The following is a 20445-nucleotide window of genomic DNA, read 5'->3' as shown; positions in this document are numbered from 1 at the left end:
CCATCTACACCTGAAAAAAATAAATTTTCAAAAAAAAAAAAGAAGAAAAATGCCAGGCTTGGTAGAACACACCTGTTATCCCAGCAACCCAGGAGGTTGAGAGAGGTCAAACTTGGCAATTTACCATGACCCTATCTCGAAAATTAAAGGGGCTGGGGATGTAGTTCTTTGGTAAAGCACCCCTGGGTTCAATCACCAGTACCTCCTTAAAAAAAAAAAAAAAAAAAGAAGGAGGAGGAGGAGGAAGAAGAGGAGAAGGAGAAGAAGGAGGGGAGAAGAAGAAACACCAGAGTCTCCACCATCTGTACCCACACAGAGCAAAGGCCACATGACGACAGATTGAGAAGGTAGCTATCTACAACTCAGGAAGATAGACCTCACCAGAAACCAACTTCACTGGTATTTTGACCTTGAATGTCCAAACTTCAGAACTGTGATAACATAAATGTGTATCGTTCAAGCCCCCCAGCCTGTGGGGTTTCGTTATTGCGCCAAAGCAACTGATATATGGCCTGTCATTTTCAGGGATGATATCAGGAGACTCATCTTGACAATGTGTGAGGGGAGCAGGCAGTCAAATGAAGGAAGAAAAATTTGGCACAGCCTCCTCATCTAGTAGAAGGAGGCTCTGGAGCTGAGAGAACTGGTTGAACAGCTCAGGGAAAGCCAGAGATGATATTCATGGGTCCTGAGGGCTGTGCCCATGGAACATCCTCAGCTATATTCCAGGTTGAGTAATAATTACCTGGAGAGATTTCAGAACTGCCCACAGTCATCTTCTACTGCTCCACCCAAACCTGGTCTTGCCAGGTGATTTTCCCACACAATACATGCTGTTTTAAAGCCCTCATGCCTTGGATCAGAAAAGTAGGCACAATGGTATCATCTCAGGCCTAGTGGTAGCCCAAGGGGAGTAGGAAACATCTGAGTCTCTCTAGAAGACAACATAGGGGCTGAGGAAAGCTGAGAGGAATCATGGGCCATGCTTGTGCCTCGCCAGAAAGTTCTGCCAGAGGGAGGAGCTGGGAGCCATTATTAGCCAGGCAGTGTTGGTGGATGAAAGCCAAAGAGGATAACTGGTTGTGTGTGCCTGCACAAAAGTGTGTGTACATACATGTGTGCATCCCAGTATGTGTGAAGTTGTGCACATGTGTATTTATGCCTCTGTGTGTACATTTTAATGCTTTTGTGCATGCATGCATGATACATGCTGTTTAAGATGAAGGTATGCTTAAATACACAGGTGTGCTACACAACTGCAAGTGTACATTCTTATGGAGATGCTAGAGTACCCATGTGTTTGTTTGTTTTCTGGTACTGGGAATTGAACCCAGAGGTGCTTAACGCTGAGCCACATCCCCAGCCCTTTTCACTTTTTATTTTTGATATAGGGTCTCACTAAGTTACTGAGGGGCTTGCTAAATTGCAGAAAATGGCCTCAAACTTGAGATCCTCCTGCCTCAACCTCCCAAGCCATTGGGATTACAGGTGTGCACCACCATGCCTGGCTCTGACAAAGGTATATCTGAAAAACAACATGCGTATACACTGGCAGGGGGGTGGTGTTTATACATGAGATACCATATGTAAACCCATATAGCCATGGGTGCTAACCTGAGTGTTCTGGGGTTTCGTTATTGTGTAGTAGTAGTATCACTTCCTGGCCTTTTGGCTAAAATTGAGTGTAGTATTTGTGCCTATATATGTAGGCCAGTGTGCACATGCTTGGCTGTGTGTAAATGCAAAGGTGCAAGAGATCCTATTGGCCCAGTCTGGTGTGTCTTATATGTATACATGCATACCCTTGGGCATCCATGCATGTGCTAGCGTGAGTTAACAGTACAGGTCTGGGCCTGGATGTCTGTACATGTATCTCTGGGAACCTGTACACAAGTTGCACGTGTGTGTGTGTGTGTATGTGTGTTTATGTGTGTATGTGTTTGCACATGCATGTGTCTGCAGGGATTTCCACTGGCCTGGGCCTTAGTATATGTACACCCCTGGGTTCCCATAATCACATATGTGTACACAGGTGAATATCTGTCCATGGGGTGTTTGTCCACATATACCTGTGTGAACTTGCCTGTATGTGTGGAAGTGATTAGGTATACCCATGGACCTGGCCCTCTGTGCTCATGCAGATGTACTTTTGGATGCCTATTCATGTGTGTGTACACAAGAGCAGGTATGCCCACAGGGCTAGGCCTGTATGTGTCTTCATGTATAATGCAGGGGGCCTATTCATGTATATGTGCAGGTTTCAGAAGTGGTCATGGGCCTGGGTTTAGGCATGTGTGTACATGTAGCCCTAGGATTCTGGGCATGAATGTTCAGCTGTTGACAGTGGGCTTGGATGTTTGTGCCTATGCACATATACCTTGGGAGCCCATGTATGACATTCATGCATGCATATGTGGCCTTTAGGGGAATAGTTGTACAGATTCACTTCCAACTACACTTGGTCAGGGATCATAAGGAAAACCAAGGAATGCACTTCCTCTAGGAATCAAAGTTTTGGCAGAGCCAATGGAGTGAAATTTGGAACTATTTTTCTTGTCTTAATCCTTGTTACTTGGGACAAAGCTAGAGCTTAAAAAATGGCCCTTCTTTCCTTCAGCCTCTTCCCCCTTAGTTGAGATCTGTAGCAACCTAGAGACAATATGGTCAGGCTCCAGAGGGCTGGAAAGATGAGCAAGATTTTTAAACCACCATGATATGAGGCAGAGATACCAGAAAGACCCTGTGAGCAGGGAGATTTGTGCCTGATACTCAGAGAAGGCTTCCTAGAGGGTAGGGTGGGAAAACTCAGTGAAGGGAGACCACAGCAATGGGGAGGAACTGGATATGCAGTACTGGGGCCTGGGGACAGATGGCAAGGCAAGGGGCACTCACAAGGCAAAGGCCTGGAGTGGGAAAGCAGTTTGACCAGGAAGCTGTGTCTGGCTCTCTCATGGCCAGTAGGAGACAAAGTGCACAGGACTGGGAGGATCCCAGAGATGAAGGAGGGTTTGGGGGTAGGTGGGCATATATCTGTTCCTGGAACAGGCCCCTTAAGTTTGAAGAGTTGCCCAGGATTCCTGGAGCCCCGGGGCCTAGGGTAAGCTGCCTCAGTATTGTCCATCCTCAAATGGCCAATCTGTCCACAGCCCGGGGCCAGGGAGGCGTTTAACCTGACCAAGTACACCAAGGGCAGTGAACAGGTCGGGTGACTGCTCCCAAGACACAGACTCCTCCTACTCCCCTGCCACTTCATATCCTACCCTCAGGACAAACCTTGGAAATGGGCTGGAAGAGCCATGTCTCCAGGCCCATCATGGGAAGCCAGGCCATGTGGGGCGGCAACCCTGGGCTAGGAAGGACACCAATACCACTGGCCATTGTCCCTGAAGGACCCACCTCCTAGGCCTGGTTTGAGAAGAGTGACTGCTGCTCCTAAATTCCCAATTTAGCCCAGATGGAGAACAGATTTGGAGTGTGCAGAGGGATGTCCCCTTCTGGTTTTAGCACCCAAGCCCTACCTAGCTTCACCCCTGAAAGCAATAAGGTACAGTGCGCAAGACCTCCCTGTACTCCCACCTCAAACCCAAGCCAAAGGCTTTCTTCTAGATCCTTCAAGAGCTCAAAATACTGACTGTAGAATATCAGGCAGCAGCAGGCCACCGTCCATTGTGCAGGCTGTGCCCTGACAAAGGACACCTGGACAAAGAGGAACAGCCTGGACAGAAACAGCCTAGGCTCTAGCATCCTCATGTCCTAGCTTGGTGCTGTGTCCATCAAAAAGAAGGGCATTCTTTTCTAAAATTCCCACTTGAGTTGGTGGCGCCCCTCAGCGACCAGGTCTTTAAAAGCAAAGAAAATCTGGAGAAGTGGCAGAAAGTGGATATAGCCTGAGGGCTGGGCAGGCCTCACCCCAGCGATATCTCTGGAGATAGAAAAATGCTCAGCCATTATCTTGTGAGCTGCATGCACAATTAGGAAAAAATGTAAAAAAGCTTTTCAATGCACAAAACAATTCCCCAGGTGCTCTTTGCAATGGAATGTAGGACGCAGTGTAGCAAACCCTTAAGACTTATCTGATTCTTTCTACAGCCCCTTATCTTCTGCTAGGCCTTTTTTTTTCCCACTCCGGTGCTGTATATTGAACCTAGGGGTGTTAAACCACTTAGCCACAACATGCCCAGCTCTTTTTCTTCTTATTATTATTATTATTTTGAGACAGGGTCTTGCTAAGTTGCTGAGGCTGGCTTTGAACTTGCCTCAAGGCTCTCAAGTTCCTGGAATTATAGGTGTGTGCCACCATGCTCTACAGGTTAGGCCATTTTCAAACTGTAAGACAGAAGTTACCCTGTGCAAGACTCAAGATTGCCATACACAAAAATGCAAATGAAGCAGGGTGTGGTAGGCCAGCTACTCCCTGAAGCTTGAGCCCAGGTGTTTCAGGATGCAGGCTGGGCAACATAGGAAACCATGTCTCAAACAAAAAAGAGTGTGAAACAGCCAACCATGGTGGTACACGCCTGTAATCCCACTGGCTCTGGAGGCTGAGGCAGGAGGATCGCAAGTTCAAAGCCAGACTCAGCAAAGTAGCAAGGTCCTAAGCAACTTATTGAGACTCTGTGTCTAAATAAAATATAAAGAGGGGCTGAGAATGTGACTCAGTGGTTGAGTGCCCCTGGGTTCAATCGGGGAAGAGGGAAGTGTGAAATGCAAATGAACTTTTTCATATAGAGATATAACTGATTTCTACCCTATAGACAAAGATGGTTCCAAATATATGCCAAATTTATTTGCTCTATCTAGAGGCCTGTATGTCGGTTGTTATTGTTGACATTACTATTATTTGCTGAGGTTTACCTAAAAATTGTGATCCTCCTGCCTCAGCCTGCTGGAGTCATTGGGATTACAAAGATATGCCACCACACCTAATCTGTATGTCTGTTTTTTAGATTCTCCTTTGAACCTATTATAACATCTTACCAGTTCCCTCATTAATAAATGATCTAATTATACCATTTTACCAGTTCCCTTATTAATAAATGACCAAAATAAAAACATTTTGTTTCGTTTTGTGTATTTTTGGTGCTGAGAAGGGACCCAGGGCCTCATGAATACTATGCCAGTGCTCTACCAATGAGCCACATCCTCAGCTAAATAAAATCTTTGATGCGTGTTATTTTGAGTGGCACTATAAATAATTACTCGGAGGCAGGTTGTCTTTAAATGCAAGTGTATATTCGATCACACCAATCATCAAATATAAACAATTAATGCAAAAAGTGTTGGGTGTGCTGGAGCACCCCAACTAGTATTCGGTACACACTAATTAAACACTGTAAGCAAATCACACAATCCTAGGGCAACCATGAGCCCCAAAATACCTCCAATGCCACACGACTTTTCTTAGCCAAATAGCAGACATTGTCCCTGTCTGGTGGTTCTCTCCAGCTGATGGCTGGATGTCAGGGAATGGTGAGTCAGTCCAGGGATAGACAGCAAGGCGGGCAGTCTCACCAATATCCTTGGAGCAAAAACTCTTCAATGTAGCAGGACCAGCAATTTGAATATAGTTCCAAGTTGATCTTGTATGTTGGTGATTGGTTACACCCAGTGAAAGTCAATGTCCATTGGTTATGTCAAGTGAGGTGATATAATTGCAATTAGGTATGTCCTTTGCTAAGCATGCCTATGGCTAATACCTCTTAAGCAGAGGTGACTAAGCAGTTCAATGGCTACTGTTCCTTATGGCCAGCAACTTAGTGAGTTCCAGCATGTCCCAGCATGTCTATAGCAGATGCTCCTTACATGTGTTCACTTTATATTTGCATGAGTTATGATGTTACAATTTTGGAAAGAATCCTTTCCCTGCATCTACCAGTTTATAATACAAATGAAATCACCAAATGGGGAGGAGAGAATCTTAGTTAAAGTGACCCTTAGGGACTAGGATTGGGAGACAGAGATAAACTCAGGCTTTTCAGGGCTCTGCTGTGATCCTGGAGGGAGGGGGCTGTGTTTTGTCCAGGGTGTGTAACTGGGGAACTGTGACACACCTCTACCATGCAGATGTGGAATGACCTTTTGTGGTGAAGGTCTCCCTGTAGGTATCTACCCTCTGTGCTGTGTCCTGATTCACACCCAAGATTCAGCCATCTCCCAACCCCCAGGCCATCCTGGCCTGAGGCAGTGTTGAAATACCCGCATTGTCATCCTGGATTGCTATTCTGGAGACACCTGTGGGAAGGCCTTTGTTCTCAGGCAGGTTATTTCAACTGCAGAGCCTCAGCTTCCTTATCGATAATATGCAGACAATTATGGTTCCTGATCTGGAGAAGATAAATGACATAACTGACCTGAAGCACTTCAAATCGCCCAGTACAGAGTAAGCACTCAATATATATCAGCGGCTAGTCATTGGATCTGTTGGTTTTACAGAACTTCCAGTGGTACTTTTGTTTTTATTTTGTTTTGAGCTGGAATCTTGCTATATTGTCCAGGTTGGTCCAGAAATCCAGAGCTTAAGCAATCCTCTCACCTCAGTTTCCCAGCCCCCGAATAACTGTGACTACAAGTGCACACCATTGCACCTAACATAGTGGCAGTTTTGTTGTTGTGGTTTTTATACTTGGGATTGTCCATTGGTTATGTCAAGTGAGGTGATGTAATTGCAACTGGGTATGAGCTAAATCCCCAGTCTTTATTTTATTTTTTGGAGAAAGGATCTCACTAAGTTGCTGAGGTTGACTTGTGATACTCCTGCCTCAGCCTCCCAAGACACTGGCATTATAGGCATGCACCAACATAGCAGCATGGCAGATATTTTTGAAAGACTGCTTAGAACTGATACTGGTGGGGGGACCAGTTGGAGTCCAGGTTCTTGGCATGCTGAAAAAAAGAATTGAGAAAGACAGCCAGGTGTGGTGGTACATGCCTTATTCCCAGCAACTCAGGAGGCTGAGGATTGCAGATTGAAAGCTAGCCTCAGCAATTAGCAAGGCCCTAAGCAACTCAGTGAGACCCTGTCTCAAAATAAAAAATAACAAGGGCTGGGGAGGGCTGGGATTGTGGCTCAGTGGTAGAGCACTTGCCATGCACATGTGAGGCACTGGGTTCAATCCTCAGCACCACATTAAATAAATAAATAAGGGTATTGTGTCCATCTACAACTGAAAATATACGTATATCTATAAAAAATTCTTTTAAAAAAAGGGCTAGGGATGTGGCTCAGTGGTTAAGCACCCTTGGTTTCAATCCCCAGTAGAAAGAGAGAGAGAGAGAGAGAGAGAAACCGACACACAGAAGTAACAGGCAGAGCATAGATTTATTGAGAGTGAAAATAACACCCCCTAAAGCAGAGCTGAGTGCATCCAGCGAGAGAGTGACCCAAGGTCCTGATGTTTGGGCAACTCTTGTCTTATATGCTGAGCTGTGCCTCATTACCCACTCTGTATGAACCTGATAGAAGATCGTGCCCCAATTGTTCACACTGAATACTTTATTTTTGCCTAATTAGAATACAGAGCCTGTGGGGGGAGTTGCCATGAGCATAGTCCCTCAGTGGCGGGAGTTGTCATGGTAATGGGACTTATGGTAAACAGGGACTTGATGAGTCATATCCTGGTCTTGTATTCCAGACGGCATTTTTCTTGTATCCTGTCTCCGCCATCTTGAGGTCTCTAAACTCCCACCTCAGAACCTCTTCCAGATGCTTGCCTAGCAGGACCCAGCTCCTCCATTCTTGGATAAGACACACAACAAGTTGTCCTGGGTGATGGATGAGGTAGGTCAGACCCCTGGCCAGGGAGGATATGCCTGGCTTGCTCTCTGTGGAACCCCCATGCTGCCCTCTGGGGATTCCTAGGGCCCATCCGGGAATCAAAGAGGAAGGAATAAATGGGGAGGTGAATTCCCAATAGGTAACTGTGGGGTGCCCTGGGGTTAAAAATTGGCTCTTAGGTGCCCTTCGTTTCTGTATCTGCATAAAGGGCACTCTGGAGCTGTGAATTGCTGAGGACATTTGCAACCACCTTTTGGGGAAAAGAACAGATGGTCTGCACAAGCCTAACAGCTGGAAGCTGAAGTTTCCCAGCCCAGGCGCTGCTCTTGGAGACAAAGTCCATCAGACAATAAGGGAAAACAAACTCCCCTGCACAGCGTGGGAAGTTACCCAGCAGGTGGAGCAGCAGAGAGCCTGCCTGCCCAAGTTTCTGGGCCAGTGAAGAGGAGGTTTGGATCCCGGCCACTCCTGAGGCCTGCCTGGGAACTTGTGGGGACCAGGGAGGGCGGATTCAGTGGCCTGAGGGCATTCCTTCCATTCCTGACTCCTGTCTGTGGCATTGGCATGCACTTACCCCAGAGGACTAATCTCTGAAATGGGAAGATGACCCTCACCTGGGCTGAGATGGCAGGAAGGCAGATGTATTCTCCAAGAATGTTTGGGTTTTAAGTGGCAGAAAGACAAGTCAAGCCACCTTAAGGTAGAAGGAAATTACCTGGTATATGTATATATGTATATGTGTATACATATATATAGTTTAGGTATGAGGTGTCCCCCAAAAGCTCCTGTGTTCCTGCAGGAATGTTCTCAGGTAAAGCGATCAGATTGTGACTGGTATAACCTAATCAGTCCATCCTAGTTTGAATGGACTGCCTGGGTGGTAACTGTAAAGCAGGTGGGATGTGGTCTGGAATTGTGGCTCAGTGGTAGAGCACTTGCCTGGCATGTATGAGGCCCTGGGTTCAACCCTCAGCACCACGTGTAAATAAATAAAATAAAAGATCTCTTGGCAACTAAAAAAAAATATTTTTTTTAAAAAGCAGGTGGGATGTGGCTAAAGGAGGTAGGTCACTGGGGGCATGCCCAGAAAGGGTTGTTCTTCTGGGGGCCCCTTCCTGACCCTGGTGTAAGATGAGCAGCTTCCTGCCCCATGAAACCCCCAGGCCTGTCCCCCATGATGCTCTATTTCATCTTGTGCCCAAAGCAATGGACTTGGCCTACCATGGATTGAACCTCTAAAACTGTGAGCCCCAAATAAACTTTTTGTCTTCTAAGTTGTTCTGGTCAGGTATTTTGGTCATAGTGACACAAAGCAGACTAAAACACCAAGTAATGTACAAGGTCTGGGGCCAAGCTCTGGGTGTGCACACCTTGTCCAAGCACTCCACCTGTCTCTGCGAAGGGGGATTTGTTTTGCCTTTGGCAGCTTGGCCCTCAACTCTCCCAGTAGAGGCTGCCTCACCTACCCCTTAACAGCTAGGAGACCCAATCATGGAGAAGTTTCATTACCTTCAGTTCCAGCTGTAGGTCATGTAGCCTGGCTTGGGTCCCATGCACATTCCTAATTCTGTAGTCAAGATGACAAATTACTGTGATTGGCCAGACTAATCATGAGTTCATGTCTAGAGCTTTGAATGGGAGGTTGGGGGTATTCCAAATCCACAAGAACCACATACAGTGAGCAGAGTGAGGTGTGTCATCAAAAGAAAATGGAGCCGGGCGCAGCAGCATACATGTGTAATCCCAGCAGCTCAGGAGGCTGAAGCAGGAGGATCAAGAGTTCAAAGCCAGCCTCTGCAAAAGCGAGGTGCTAAGCAACTCAGTGAGACCCTGTCTCTAAATAAAATACAAAATTGGGCTGGGGATGTGGCTCAGTGGTTAAGTGCCCCTGAGTTCAATCCTTCAGTAAAAACACCAGCAGACCTATTTCCTCTCTACCCACTATCTGGAGGTCTCCAGTTTTATGCCCCAAAGAAGTTGCCCCTTCTCTCTTAACTACTCAAAATTCTGCCACCCATTACAGATGGAAAAGAGATTATATATCTGGAGATTAAACTCAGAAGTGTTCTACCACTGAGCTACATGCCCAGCCTTTTTTTATTTTTTATTTTGAGATAGGATCTTGCTAAATTGCCTAGGCTACCTTGAACTTGTGATCCTCCTGCCTCAGTCTCCTAAATCACTGGGATTATAGGCACATGCCACTTTGTCAAGCAAGGTCATTTATATTAAAATGTCAGTGGCTCCCAGAAATGTTAAAACATGTTTGTGACAGAGGCTGTCTGGAAAAGGCAAAGCCTCAATGGAATTAGTGGAATCTTCTGGTGGACTTCAGTGCAGTGTGGCAAAAGGACAGGAGATCTCTGGGGAGACTTCCAAGTACTCAATAAATCTAGCAGCTCAAAGGCAGCCTGGGAGGTGAGAGCAACCTCCTTTCCAGTTCATGTCTCCATGTAGAGCAGATGGCCCTCCCAGGCACATCTGAGCTTCTGGCTCTGTTGTCCTCTTTCTCTGAGGGATCTGTCTGTCCCCTGTCATCCTATCAGTTCAGCTCTGTTTCAAAGCTGTTGTGTAGGTATGTATTCATCAAGCATGAATTTTTTTTCTTTTGGTGATGCTGGGCATTGAATCCAGTGCTTCATGCATGCTAGGCAAGCACTGTACCACAGAGTTACATCCTCAACTCCAAGCATCTACCACTCATTTTTTTAAAGAGGGAGGTCTACTCTTATGGATTAATTTAAGATGAATTGTGTGTAAGAGGGTCAGAGGGAAGGACCAGGAAATAAATGGGTCAAGTTAGATCATTAGAATAATCATCAACCTGCTGGGTGCAGTGGTGCATGCCTGTAATCCCAGCAACTGGGGAGGCTGAGGAAGGAGGGTTGCAAATTTGAAACCAGCCTCAGCAATTTAGTGAGGCAACTCAGTGAGACCCTGTCCCTAAATAAAATATAAAAAGTGTTGGGGATGTGGCTCAATGGTTAAGTGCCCCTGGGTTCAATCTCCAGTACCAAAAAAAAAAAAAGGAAAAAAAAAGCATCATCAATCATTAACCTGCTTTTCTATCCAGCCACAGTGCATCTACTCAACTACTCTCCTAGCCTTGTACCCATTTATCCACCTATCATTCACCCATATACCCACCTTTCCATTCATCTGTCTGACCACCTATCTGTGTACCCACATTCCTAATGACTGCTAGAGATCCAGCCTTCTGTGCACACTGGAAGCACAGATGTGAGCACTATTCATCCCCTGCCCTTGAAGCCCTCCCAGTCTAGCAGGAGAGATATCCACACATACATCTCTCAGCATGATTCTGTGATCAATGCTGTGGGCATCCCAAGAACCATTTGATTATGACATTGACATTTTAACTGAGTGCTGACAGATATGTCAGTGTTTTCTAGGAGACAAAAGGAGAAAGGACATTCCTGGAAGTGGGCACAGTATGTGTAAACCTTGGGATGTGTAAAAGAGAACGAGTAGGGGGCTGGGGTTGTGGCTCAGTGGTAGAGTGCTCGCCCAGCATGCATGAGGCACTGAGTTCGATCCTTGGCACCACATGAATATAAAATAAAGACATATGTCCACCTACAACTAAAAAATAGGTATTAAAAAATAAGTTTTTAAAAAAAGTGAACAAGTAGAGTTGAAGCATGGGATGGATAGAGGGCTGAGGCATAAGTTGAGTGGGAAGCTGAGTAGGGGCCTTTAATCCCTGACTCTGAGGGGCACGGATGAGTTTTGAGCGAAACAGGCAGCACCTAGAGAGTGTAGCCAGAGGCTCAAGGTGGCCATCAGGTTCTCATTCCAGATTCCAAGGATACATATGTGCCAAACTGCAGCCTACAACTCAAAGAAACAAAAAGACCCTAAACCTCAAGAAAGAGGCCATTCATAGGAACCAACTCAAAGATGGATGGACAGGGGCTGGGATTATGGCTCAGACGTAGAGTGCTCACCTAGCATGTGCAAGGCCCTGGGTTCAATCCTCAGCACCACATAAAAAAAAATAAAATAAAGATATCTGTCCACCTATAAGTAAAAATTAATTTAAAAAAGATAGATGGATAGATGGACAAGTGGGTATGCAGATGAAATCATGTGGTCAGGAGCATCAGACATGTGCATCCCAATGTACCTGGTTCCACAGGGCTTGGGGGCTCACAGAATACCCAGCCATATCCCCCAAAGGAACAGAACCATAAAGTCAAGGCCTCTCCTAGCTGGGGCTCTAAGAATTTCTTAGAGGGCAGCCCCTTCTGAATTATCCTGAGAATAGCTGAATTTGGATTTTAAGAAACTACCCTAGGCCTCCCTTAGGAACACTGTTGGATCCATCAGAGGAAGCTCTTTCTCTCTCTCTTTCTTTCTTTCTTTCTTTTTTTTTTGAGTATCAGGGATTGAACTCAGGGGCACATGACCACTGAGCCACATCCCCAGCTCTATTTTTTATTTGATTTAGAGACAGGGTCTCACTGAGTTGCTTAGCACCTCACAGTTGCTGAGGCTGGTTTTGAACTTGTGATCCTCCTGCCTCTACCTCCCCAGCCACCAGGATTATAGGTGTGCACTACCACACCCTGCTCAGAGGAAGCTCTCTTTCACAGAGAGAGAGAGAGCTAGAATAGTTGAGAATGTGTCCCAGGAATAACACCCTGGCAGGGAACAGGGCTCAGTGACCCAGCCTCCTGCCCAATGCTGCCAGGCTTCCAGGTTTCATGCCTGGTCAAGAAAAGCCCTCAGCCTTGACAGCTAGTGCAGGCAGGTCTCGGGGTGCCAGAGGAACTTGAGGCAGAAGATGTTGTACTGGGAGGTCCTGGGGTGCCAAGTGCTCTGGAAATCCCAGGTAGCTCTGAAAGAAAGGGGGAAGCAGACTGCAGGTGGGGTGAGGCAGGAAGCCTAGGGAATGGAGCTGCAGGGTAAGAAGGGGCCTCAGGGTTCCTCCCAAAGCCAGACAGTTGTGTCACAACCCTGTGCTCTTCAGGCAGGGAGATGCCAATAGCACCCACCCGGTCCTCGGCCCTGCTATTGGGCTGGCTGATGAAGTCCTATAGTAAATTGACCAAGCATCACATAGAAGCTGAGTGCTATGCACTTCCTGCAGTGGGGTGGCCTAGGGAGACAACTGCGCACTACTGGGAAAAAAGGCTTATGAAGAAAGGGCCTGGTCAGGGCGAGGGAACCCCAGAGGCAGGAGGTGGGAAGTTTCTTCCAATTCAGAATTGAAACAGAGCTTGAAGGAACATGGCACCATCTCCAAGATGAGAAAGGAAGGGAGGGCTTCCAGGTACAGCATGGCAAAGACAAAGCAGGGAGGTATAAGAAGGAAACCAAGGAAAGGAATCGAGGTCTGCTCCTGGCTACAGTGTCTGTGAAGGTGTAGGCTTCAAGACACAGAGCTGCTGGACAGGGAAGATGAAGCTCCTTTGAGCTGAGACTTCACAGCCTGAGCCTCCTTAAGGGGTCATCCCCGTGTGAGGATTCTCTTAACCTCTCACCTCCATCTGGGATCTTATTGCCTGATTCTACAGGAAGAAAGCTGGGAGAGAATGAAGCCATACTTGAAAGATGAGCATGTGCACGTCCTGCTGGGCAGTTCTGTGGCTGGTGCAGGGAGGACACTGTCTTGGTCAGGATGGGCTTGGGAATGGGACCTGTATCTGCTGGAAGTATCTCACGTTGGAGTCAGTGGCCAGTTTCCAATTCCCACCCAGCAACTAGCTCACAGTGGGACTCTGAAGAAGTCCATCTGTCTAAACCTCAGTTTCTCCATCTGTTTACTGATGCTCTGGGCTTGAGGCTATTTAAATGAGTCTGTGGACCAGAAGTATCCATAAATGGGGTTCCAATGAGTCCTTGAACTTGTAGCCAACTCTGTAAGTGCTGCCAAAGCCTCCAGCCAAAGAGCCCTAGCTACCACTGTGTTAATAACATCCTGGGCACTGTGTTTTCCTTTTTGTTCATTGAGAGATGGGTTCTTGATATGTTGCCCAGGCTAATCCTGAATCTCTGGGCTCAAGTGATCCACCTGTTTTAGCCTCCTGAGTAGCTGCAATTGCACACTACCTGGCCTGCACCCAGACCAGGTGAGGGTTTAAGGAAGAAGGGATTCCATTTGATCTGGACAGGAAGTGGAGGTATGTCTATGATTGGGTATCTCAATAAGTCATACAGGAGGTACACTAGAGAGGAGATTTAAGCTGTAATTGGCAATGAAGCTGCATATTAGCTAGGTTGGGGCTAGGAATGTAGCTCAGTGGCAGAGTCTTTGCCTATCATGCACAAGGCTCTGGTTCAATCCCCAGAAGCACAGGAAATAAAAACAGGGACAAGGCTGGGGTTGTGGCTCAGTGATGGAGCGCTCACCTAGCACATGCAAGGCGCTGGGTTCGATCCTCAGCACCACATAAAAATAAATAAATAAAATAAAGGTATTGTGTCCAACTACAACATATATATATATATATATATCTTTAAAAATATTAGNTTTTTTTTTTTTTTTTTTTTTTTTTTTTTGCTGTTGGGGATTTAACCCAGGGCCTTGAGCATACTTTTTTTTTCAAAAGACCTTTTATTACACTAATGGAAGAGAGTTTGGCATCTAACAAAAATACATTTTTCTCTTTTGCCCCAGCAATCCCACTCAGCAATTTACTCTGAAGAGACACCTCCATCAATGTGGAAACACATATGCACTAGGTTATTCATTACAGCATGTTTTTTTTTTCCTTTTTCCTTGGCTTTTTTGTTTATTTGTTTGTTTGATTCTTTTTTGCAGCATGGTTTACAATGACAAAATAGTGGAAATAATGCTAGTTCCTACACACAGGGTAGTTGAAGAAACTGTAGAACATTTACACAATGGTGTCTTATGCAGCTATAAAATGATTGAGAAAGAAATCTATGAACTGACATGCTGTTGATGAAAGAAAGCAAAGTGCAAAAAAGTGTGTATGAAAGACAGGCATGGTGGTGTGCCACTATAGTCCTAACTAATGGGGAGGCTGAGGTGAGAGAATTGCTTGAGGCCAACTTGGGCAACATAAGGAGACCCTGTCTCAAAAAAATAAGTAAGTAAGTGAGTACATAAATAAATTTATAGTATGCAAAGATGATCTAAGAAAATATACATGTATTTGCTTATTTTTACAAAAAGAAACACAGGAAAAATAAAGCAGAAACTATTGAGATTGGTTCCTTGAGAGTAATGGTCAGGAGGAGTGGGCTGGGATGTGGCTCAGTGGTAGAGAGCTTGCCTGGCATGCACAAGGCCCTAGGATTCAATCCCCATCACTGCAAAAATAAATAAAGAAGAAAGTGGTTGGGAGTGGGATGGGAGAAAGGGGAAAGAGAAGTGATACTTCTCTAAGAATACTTTTTGGTCTAGTTCTGACTTTTAAAACCATCTCATTGTTTCACATACTTTAAAAATAAATAAAATTGACAAGAATTGGAGAAAGTTGCTGTTAGTGGGAAACTAAAATGATGCAGCAGTTATGAAAAACTGCTTCCTCAAAAAAATAAAAATAGGGGCTGGGTATGTGGCTCAATGGTAGAACGCAAGTTAAAAATAGAACTACCATATGATTCAGCAATCCCACTACTGGGTATATATCCACAACAATTGAAGTCAGGATCTCAAAGAGATATTTGCACACCTGTGTTCATAGAAACATTGTTCACAATGATAAAAAGGTGGAAGCAACCCAAGTATCCACTGACAGATGACTGAATAAACAAAATATAGCATATACCTACAATGGAATATGATCCAGCCTTAAAAATGAAGGACACGTGCTACAACATTGAGGAAACTTGAGCACTTTATGCTAAGTGAAATAAGCCAGTTACAAAACTACAAATGCTTTATGATTCTATGAAGTGAATAGAGTAGTCAAATTCTAAGAAAGTAGCAGGGCTTAGTGGTGCATGCCTCCAACTGCTTGGGAGGCTGAGACAGGAGAATCCTGAGTTCAAAGCCAGCCTCAGCAACGACGAGGTGCTAAGCAACTCAGTGAGACCCTGTCTCTAAGTAAAATACAAAATAGGGCTGTAGATGTGACTCAGTGGTTGAGTACCCCCTGGGTTCAATCCCTGGCATCAAAAAAAAAAATCTTAGAAAGTAGGGTGGAGTTGCAGGGACTAGGAGCAGGTGGAATGGGGTGTTAGAGTTTAAGGGAAGTCAGTTAATTTGGAAAGATGAAAAAAGTTCTGTAGATGAAGGGTGGTGTTGGTTGCACAACATGAATGTCCTTAATGCCACTGAAGTGTACTCTTCAGAACAGTTAAGATGCTGGGCACAGCGATGCACACCTGTAATCCCAGCAGCTCAGGAGGCTGAGGCAAGAGAATTATGAGTTCAAAGCCAGTCTTAGCAACTTAGCAAGGTCCTAAGCAATTCAGTGAGACCATGTCTCAAAATAAAATACAAAAAAAAAAGGGCTGGGGATATGGCTCAGTGGTTAAGCACCCCTGGGTTCAATGTGTGGTACAAAAAAAAAAAATGGTTAAGATGGTAAATTTTGTGTTAGGTTTATTTCACCAAAATTTAAAGAAGTATGCTCATTGAGGCTGGGGATGTGGCTCTATGATGTCTTGCCTAGCAAGTACAAAGACCTGGGTTCAGTTCCTAGGACTGAAAAAAAAAAAAAACTTGTGCTCAGTGAAAGAAGAGAAAGGTATACAGTAATGCAGGAGGCTGAGCCAGGAGGATCACAAGTTGAAGGCCAACCTCATCAATTTAGCAAGGCCCTAAGCAACTTAGTCTGACCGGGAGTTCAATCCCTAATACCCACCCTCTACTCTCCAAAAAATGGAAGGGAGGGAGGGAGGACAGCTCTTCCTTACAATAAAAGTTCACTATACATGTTTGTTTTTTTTTTTTAAATCATCATTTGAAACCAAACTGAAGTTCACACTGGCTCTCCCACAGAGCTACTTGTTATTTTTCATTTATTTTGAGACAGGGTCGAACTTGAGATCCTCCTGCCTTGGCCTTCAGAATCATTGGGATTACAAGCCTGTGCCATTGTGCTTAGAAATTAGTACATGTTAATTATACAAAAGAGTGAGATTCATGGTGATGAGTTCCCACAGCTGTATCACTTACTTTGATAGTATCTGTCCTCCTCTCTTTCTGTCACTTCTGGGCAATTTGCTCTACTTGTAAAGAGTCAATTCTTGTTTTCCCTTCCTTCCTTCCTTCCTTCCTTCCTTCCTTCCTTCCTTCCTTCCTTCCTTCCTTCCTTCCTTCCTTTCTTTCCATATAGCAGGTATTGAACCCAAGGGCCTTAAACACTGAGCAACATCCACAGCCCTTTTTTAAAATATTTTATTTAGAGACAGGCCCTCTCTGAATTGCTTAGCACCTCGCTAAATTGCTGAGGCTGGCTTTGAACTCATGATCCTCCTGCCTCAGCCTCCTGAGCCACTGGGATTACAGGTGTGCCCAGCTAAAGCATTAATTATTTATTTAAACTTTATCAATTTATTGATGTCATGCTGGGCTGGGGATATAGCTCAGTTGGTAGAGTGCTTGCCTTGCATGTACAAGGCCCTGGGTTCAATCCCCAGCACCACACGCACACACACACACACACACACACATACACAAAGAATTTATTTATATGGTTCTGAGGATCGAACCCAGTGTTTCAGTTGTGCTAGGCAAGTACTCTACCACTGAGCTACAGCCCCAGCCCTAAGCATTAATTCTTTTTTTTTTTTTTTGGCAGGGGGTATACCAGGGATTGAACTCAGGGGTACTCAACCACTGAGCCACATCCCCAGCCCTATCTTGTATTTTATTTAGTTGCTCAGTTGCTCAGCGCCTCACTGTTGCTGAGACTGGCTTTGAACTCCCAATCCTCCTGGCTCTAAAGCATTGATTCTTAACAACGGGATCTACCTCAGATTTTACCTCCACCTAGAATTGTATTTACTACTTCCTAGTGGATTTTCTGACATGGATGCCTCAGTAAATGTCACAGACTGAAATAAAATAAAATAAATAATCATTTGGCCACCATCAGAGTAGTAATTGAGGCAAGAATCACCAAAGGTTGATAAGCTTTATTATTTATTTATTTATTGTGGTGCTGGGGATTGAACCCAGGGCCTTGTGCATGTAAGGCAAGTACTCTACCAACTATATCCCCAGCCCCTTATTTGATTTTTGAGACAGGGTCTAGCTATGTTGCCCAGGCTGGCTTTGAACTTCTCAGCTCAGGTGAGATCCTCCTGCCTCACCCCTTTGAGTAGGTATAGGTACATACCACCACACCTGATTTTAGATGCTAAACTTGTAAGTGGAAGTTTGAGAAAAAAAACTGCATAGTTACATAGTTTCAAAATATCTTGGCCAGCAGGGGTGACAGCCAGACCCTGTCTCTTAAGTATCTCTAAGCTAGGTAGTGGCCTGTAATCCCAGCAACCCAGGAGGCTGAGAGAGGAGGATAGCAAGTTCAAGGCCAGCCTCAACAATTTAATGAGGCCTTGTCTCAATATGGAAAAGGGGTGGTTTACTGGAGATATACTCAATGTTAAAATGCCCCTGGGTTAAACACCCAGTACCAAAAATCATCATCATCATCATCTATAAGATACTAATGGAAATATAATGTAATGTAAATGGAAAATAAAACTAGGTGCAGTGGCACACACCTATAACCCCAGGGACTAGGGAGGCTGAGGCAGGAGGATCACATATTCAAGGTCAGCCAAGTCAATTTAGCAAGACTCTGTCTCAAAGAATACAAAAGGCTGGGGATGTAGCTCAGTAGTAGAATCTCCCTGGGTTTCATTCCTAGTCCCGGAAAAAAAAGAAAAGAAAAATATATCTGCCATAGCAAAACCTGAAAGCCATTACTTTAACCAAATGACCAAAACTAATACCAACAATTTGGGGATTAACCAATACCTTGTGCCTCCTGATACACTAAAAACACAGTGTCTGCGGCTGGGGCTGTAGCTCAGTGGCAGAGTGCTTGCCTTGCATGTGTGAGGCACTGGGTTTAATGCTCAGCACGATATAAAAATAAACAAAATAAAAGCATGCTGTCCATCTACAACTACTAAAAAAAAAAAAAAAAGAAGAAGAAGAAGAAGAAGAACACAGTGTCAACTCTGTGGAATTCCTGCCCAAAACCAAAATATATAATCTGAATCTAATCATGAGGAGACATCAGATAAACCTACAATGAAGGACATTCTTCCTAAGAACTGACCCGTGTTCTTCAAAAGCAACAAGATAAAAAAAACAGAAAAGTCAAGACCATGAAAGTTAAAGGAAGACTTAAGACCTGCTAACAACACAAAGCATCTCTTTACCTAGGCCTTCCTTTTGACATAAAAGGACATTATTAACTGTGTGGGCGCCTGTAATTGGTTCACTAAGGTGGGAGGATCACAAGTTTGAGGCTAGTCTGGGCAAATTAGGAAACCCTGTCTCAAAAATAAGAACGAAAGAAAGAAAAAGATTGGGGATGTAGCTTAGTGGAGATGGCCCAGGTTCAATCCCCAGATTGGGGGGTGGGGTGAGAGGGTAAAAGAGAAAGAGAGAACAGTTTGGGGGTGTAGCCTAGAGGCAGAATACTTGCTTAGCATTCACAAAGCCCTGAACTCCATGCCCCCACACCTAAAAAAAAAAAAAAAAAGACTACATTTCTCTCCAGTTGCCATTGGTGTTTCCAAGCCAAGAATTGCTAATCCCACCCTTTTGTTTAACGGAAAGGTACACCACTGGGTGAGTGGGCATGACTTCCTTCACTCCATAGAGACAGGCATTAATCTTATTAGAATCTGTTTTCCTTAGCTCCTTGAGTCAGGGTGGTGTCCGGTTTGACCTGGCCTCCTCCTCCCCTCCTCATCAAAGCTAAGCACCCCTAGTACCCAGTAAATTCTCCTTTGGAAAAGCAGGCCTTTCTTAGGGGGCCGGATGGGGCGGGGGGTGTTGTGGACAAAGGCCCTTCAGCCTAGAAATGAAATGTAATGCCCAGAAGCCGCAGGGTAGTGTGGACAGCAGGTGCTGAAAAATCCTTAGCGTAGGAGTACATAGAGCCCGATACAGATCTTTGTTGAGGCGACTGTAAGTGCTTTATAAATTCTCCCTTTCTAAATGCTCTGTATTGGCTTTCTTTTACTGCACAGGAGCACTTACTAATCGCCAGGGTCACCTTCCTTGCGGGATCGAATCTGGTGGGGAATTAAGCAAGCAAATCAGTTATCGCTAAGACAACTGCCCACAGTTAGCCTTTAGGGGAAGCGCAGGCGCCTAGTGTGTGCTCATAGGTGACACTGTCATTACCCATAAATGTTCCTGGTCGGCCCCGGGGGTAGGGAGGATTGGAAATCCCTTCAGTTTTCTCATAGGTTGGGAAAGGATAGACTTCGGCTTATTTTCGCATTTGTGAAACCGGACACACAGGTGTTGAGAGGACATGAGTGGGCGAGCATTTGGGGGAGAAGGTGCTTGCCCTCCTCCCTCTCCCCATTTTTCCCCATCTCAGTCCCCAAGGATCAGAATTGTCCATTCGGAAATTCAAGGGAGACCAGAAAACCTCCTGAAGCGAAATATTCCATGGCTGGAACAGCAACAGGCCGGAAAATTGCGCGCGCGAACACTCTGCGCGCCGACGTCCTCCAGCGCCCCGCGTCCCGCGCCC

At 45.2% G+C, this 20445-nt stretch overlaps 1 protein-coding gene and 1 long non-coding RNA gene across 2 annotated transcripts in view; both read left to right on the top strand.

Annotated features, from left to right (window-relative positions):
* The window catches only part of Ftsj1 (FtsJ RNA 2'-O-methyltransferase 1), an 18787-nt gene extending 14168 nt beyond the window's left edge, over positions 1–4619 (top strand). Inside the window, exon 10 of the mRNA XM_048796607.1 lies at positions 4574–4619. Within this exon, the coding sequence (XP_048652564.1) occupies positions 4574–4587 (14 nt within the window). The 3' untranslated portion in view covers positions 4588–4619. The remainder of the gene's footprint in view (positions 1–4573) is intronic.
* A 2689-nt stretch (positions 4620–7308) lies between these two features.
* Positions 7309–9048, top strand: LOC125614239. Its single transcript, XR_007344843.1, has 2 exons — positions 7309–7777; positions 7983–9048. It is a non-coding gene; the product is annotated as an uncharacterized LOC125614239 (long non-coding RNA).
* Positions 9049–20445: the final 11397 nt, after the last annotated feature.

This window comes from Marmota marmota, unplaced genomic scaffold (assembly GCF_001458135.2).
Source record: "Marmota marmota marmota unplaced genomic scaffold, marMar, whole genome shotgun sequence".
NCBI classification, from domain to species: Eukaryota; Metazoa; Chordata; class Mammalia; order Rodentia; family Sciuridae; genus Marmota; species Marmota marmota.
Note: the sequence above shows the minus strand (reverse complement) of the source record. Positions and strands in the feature narration are given on the sequence as shown.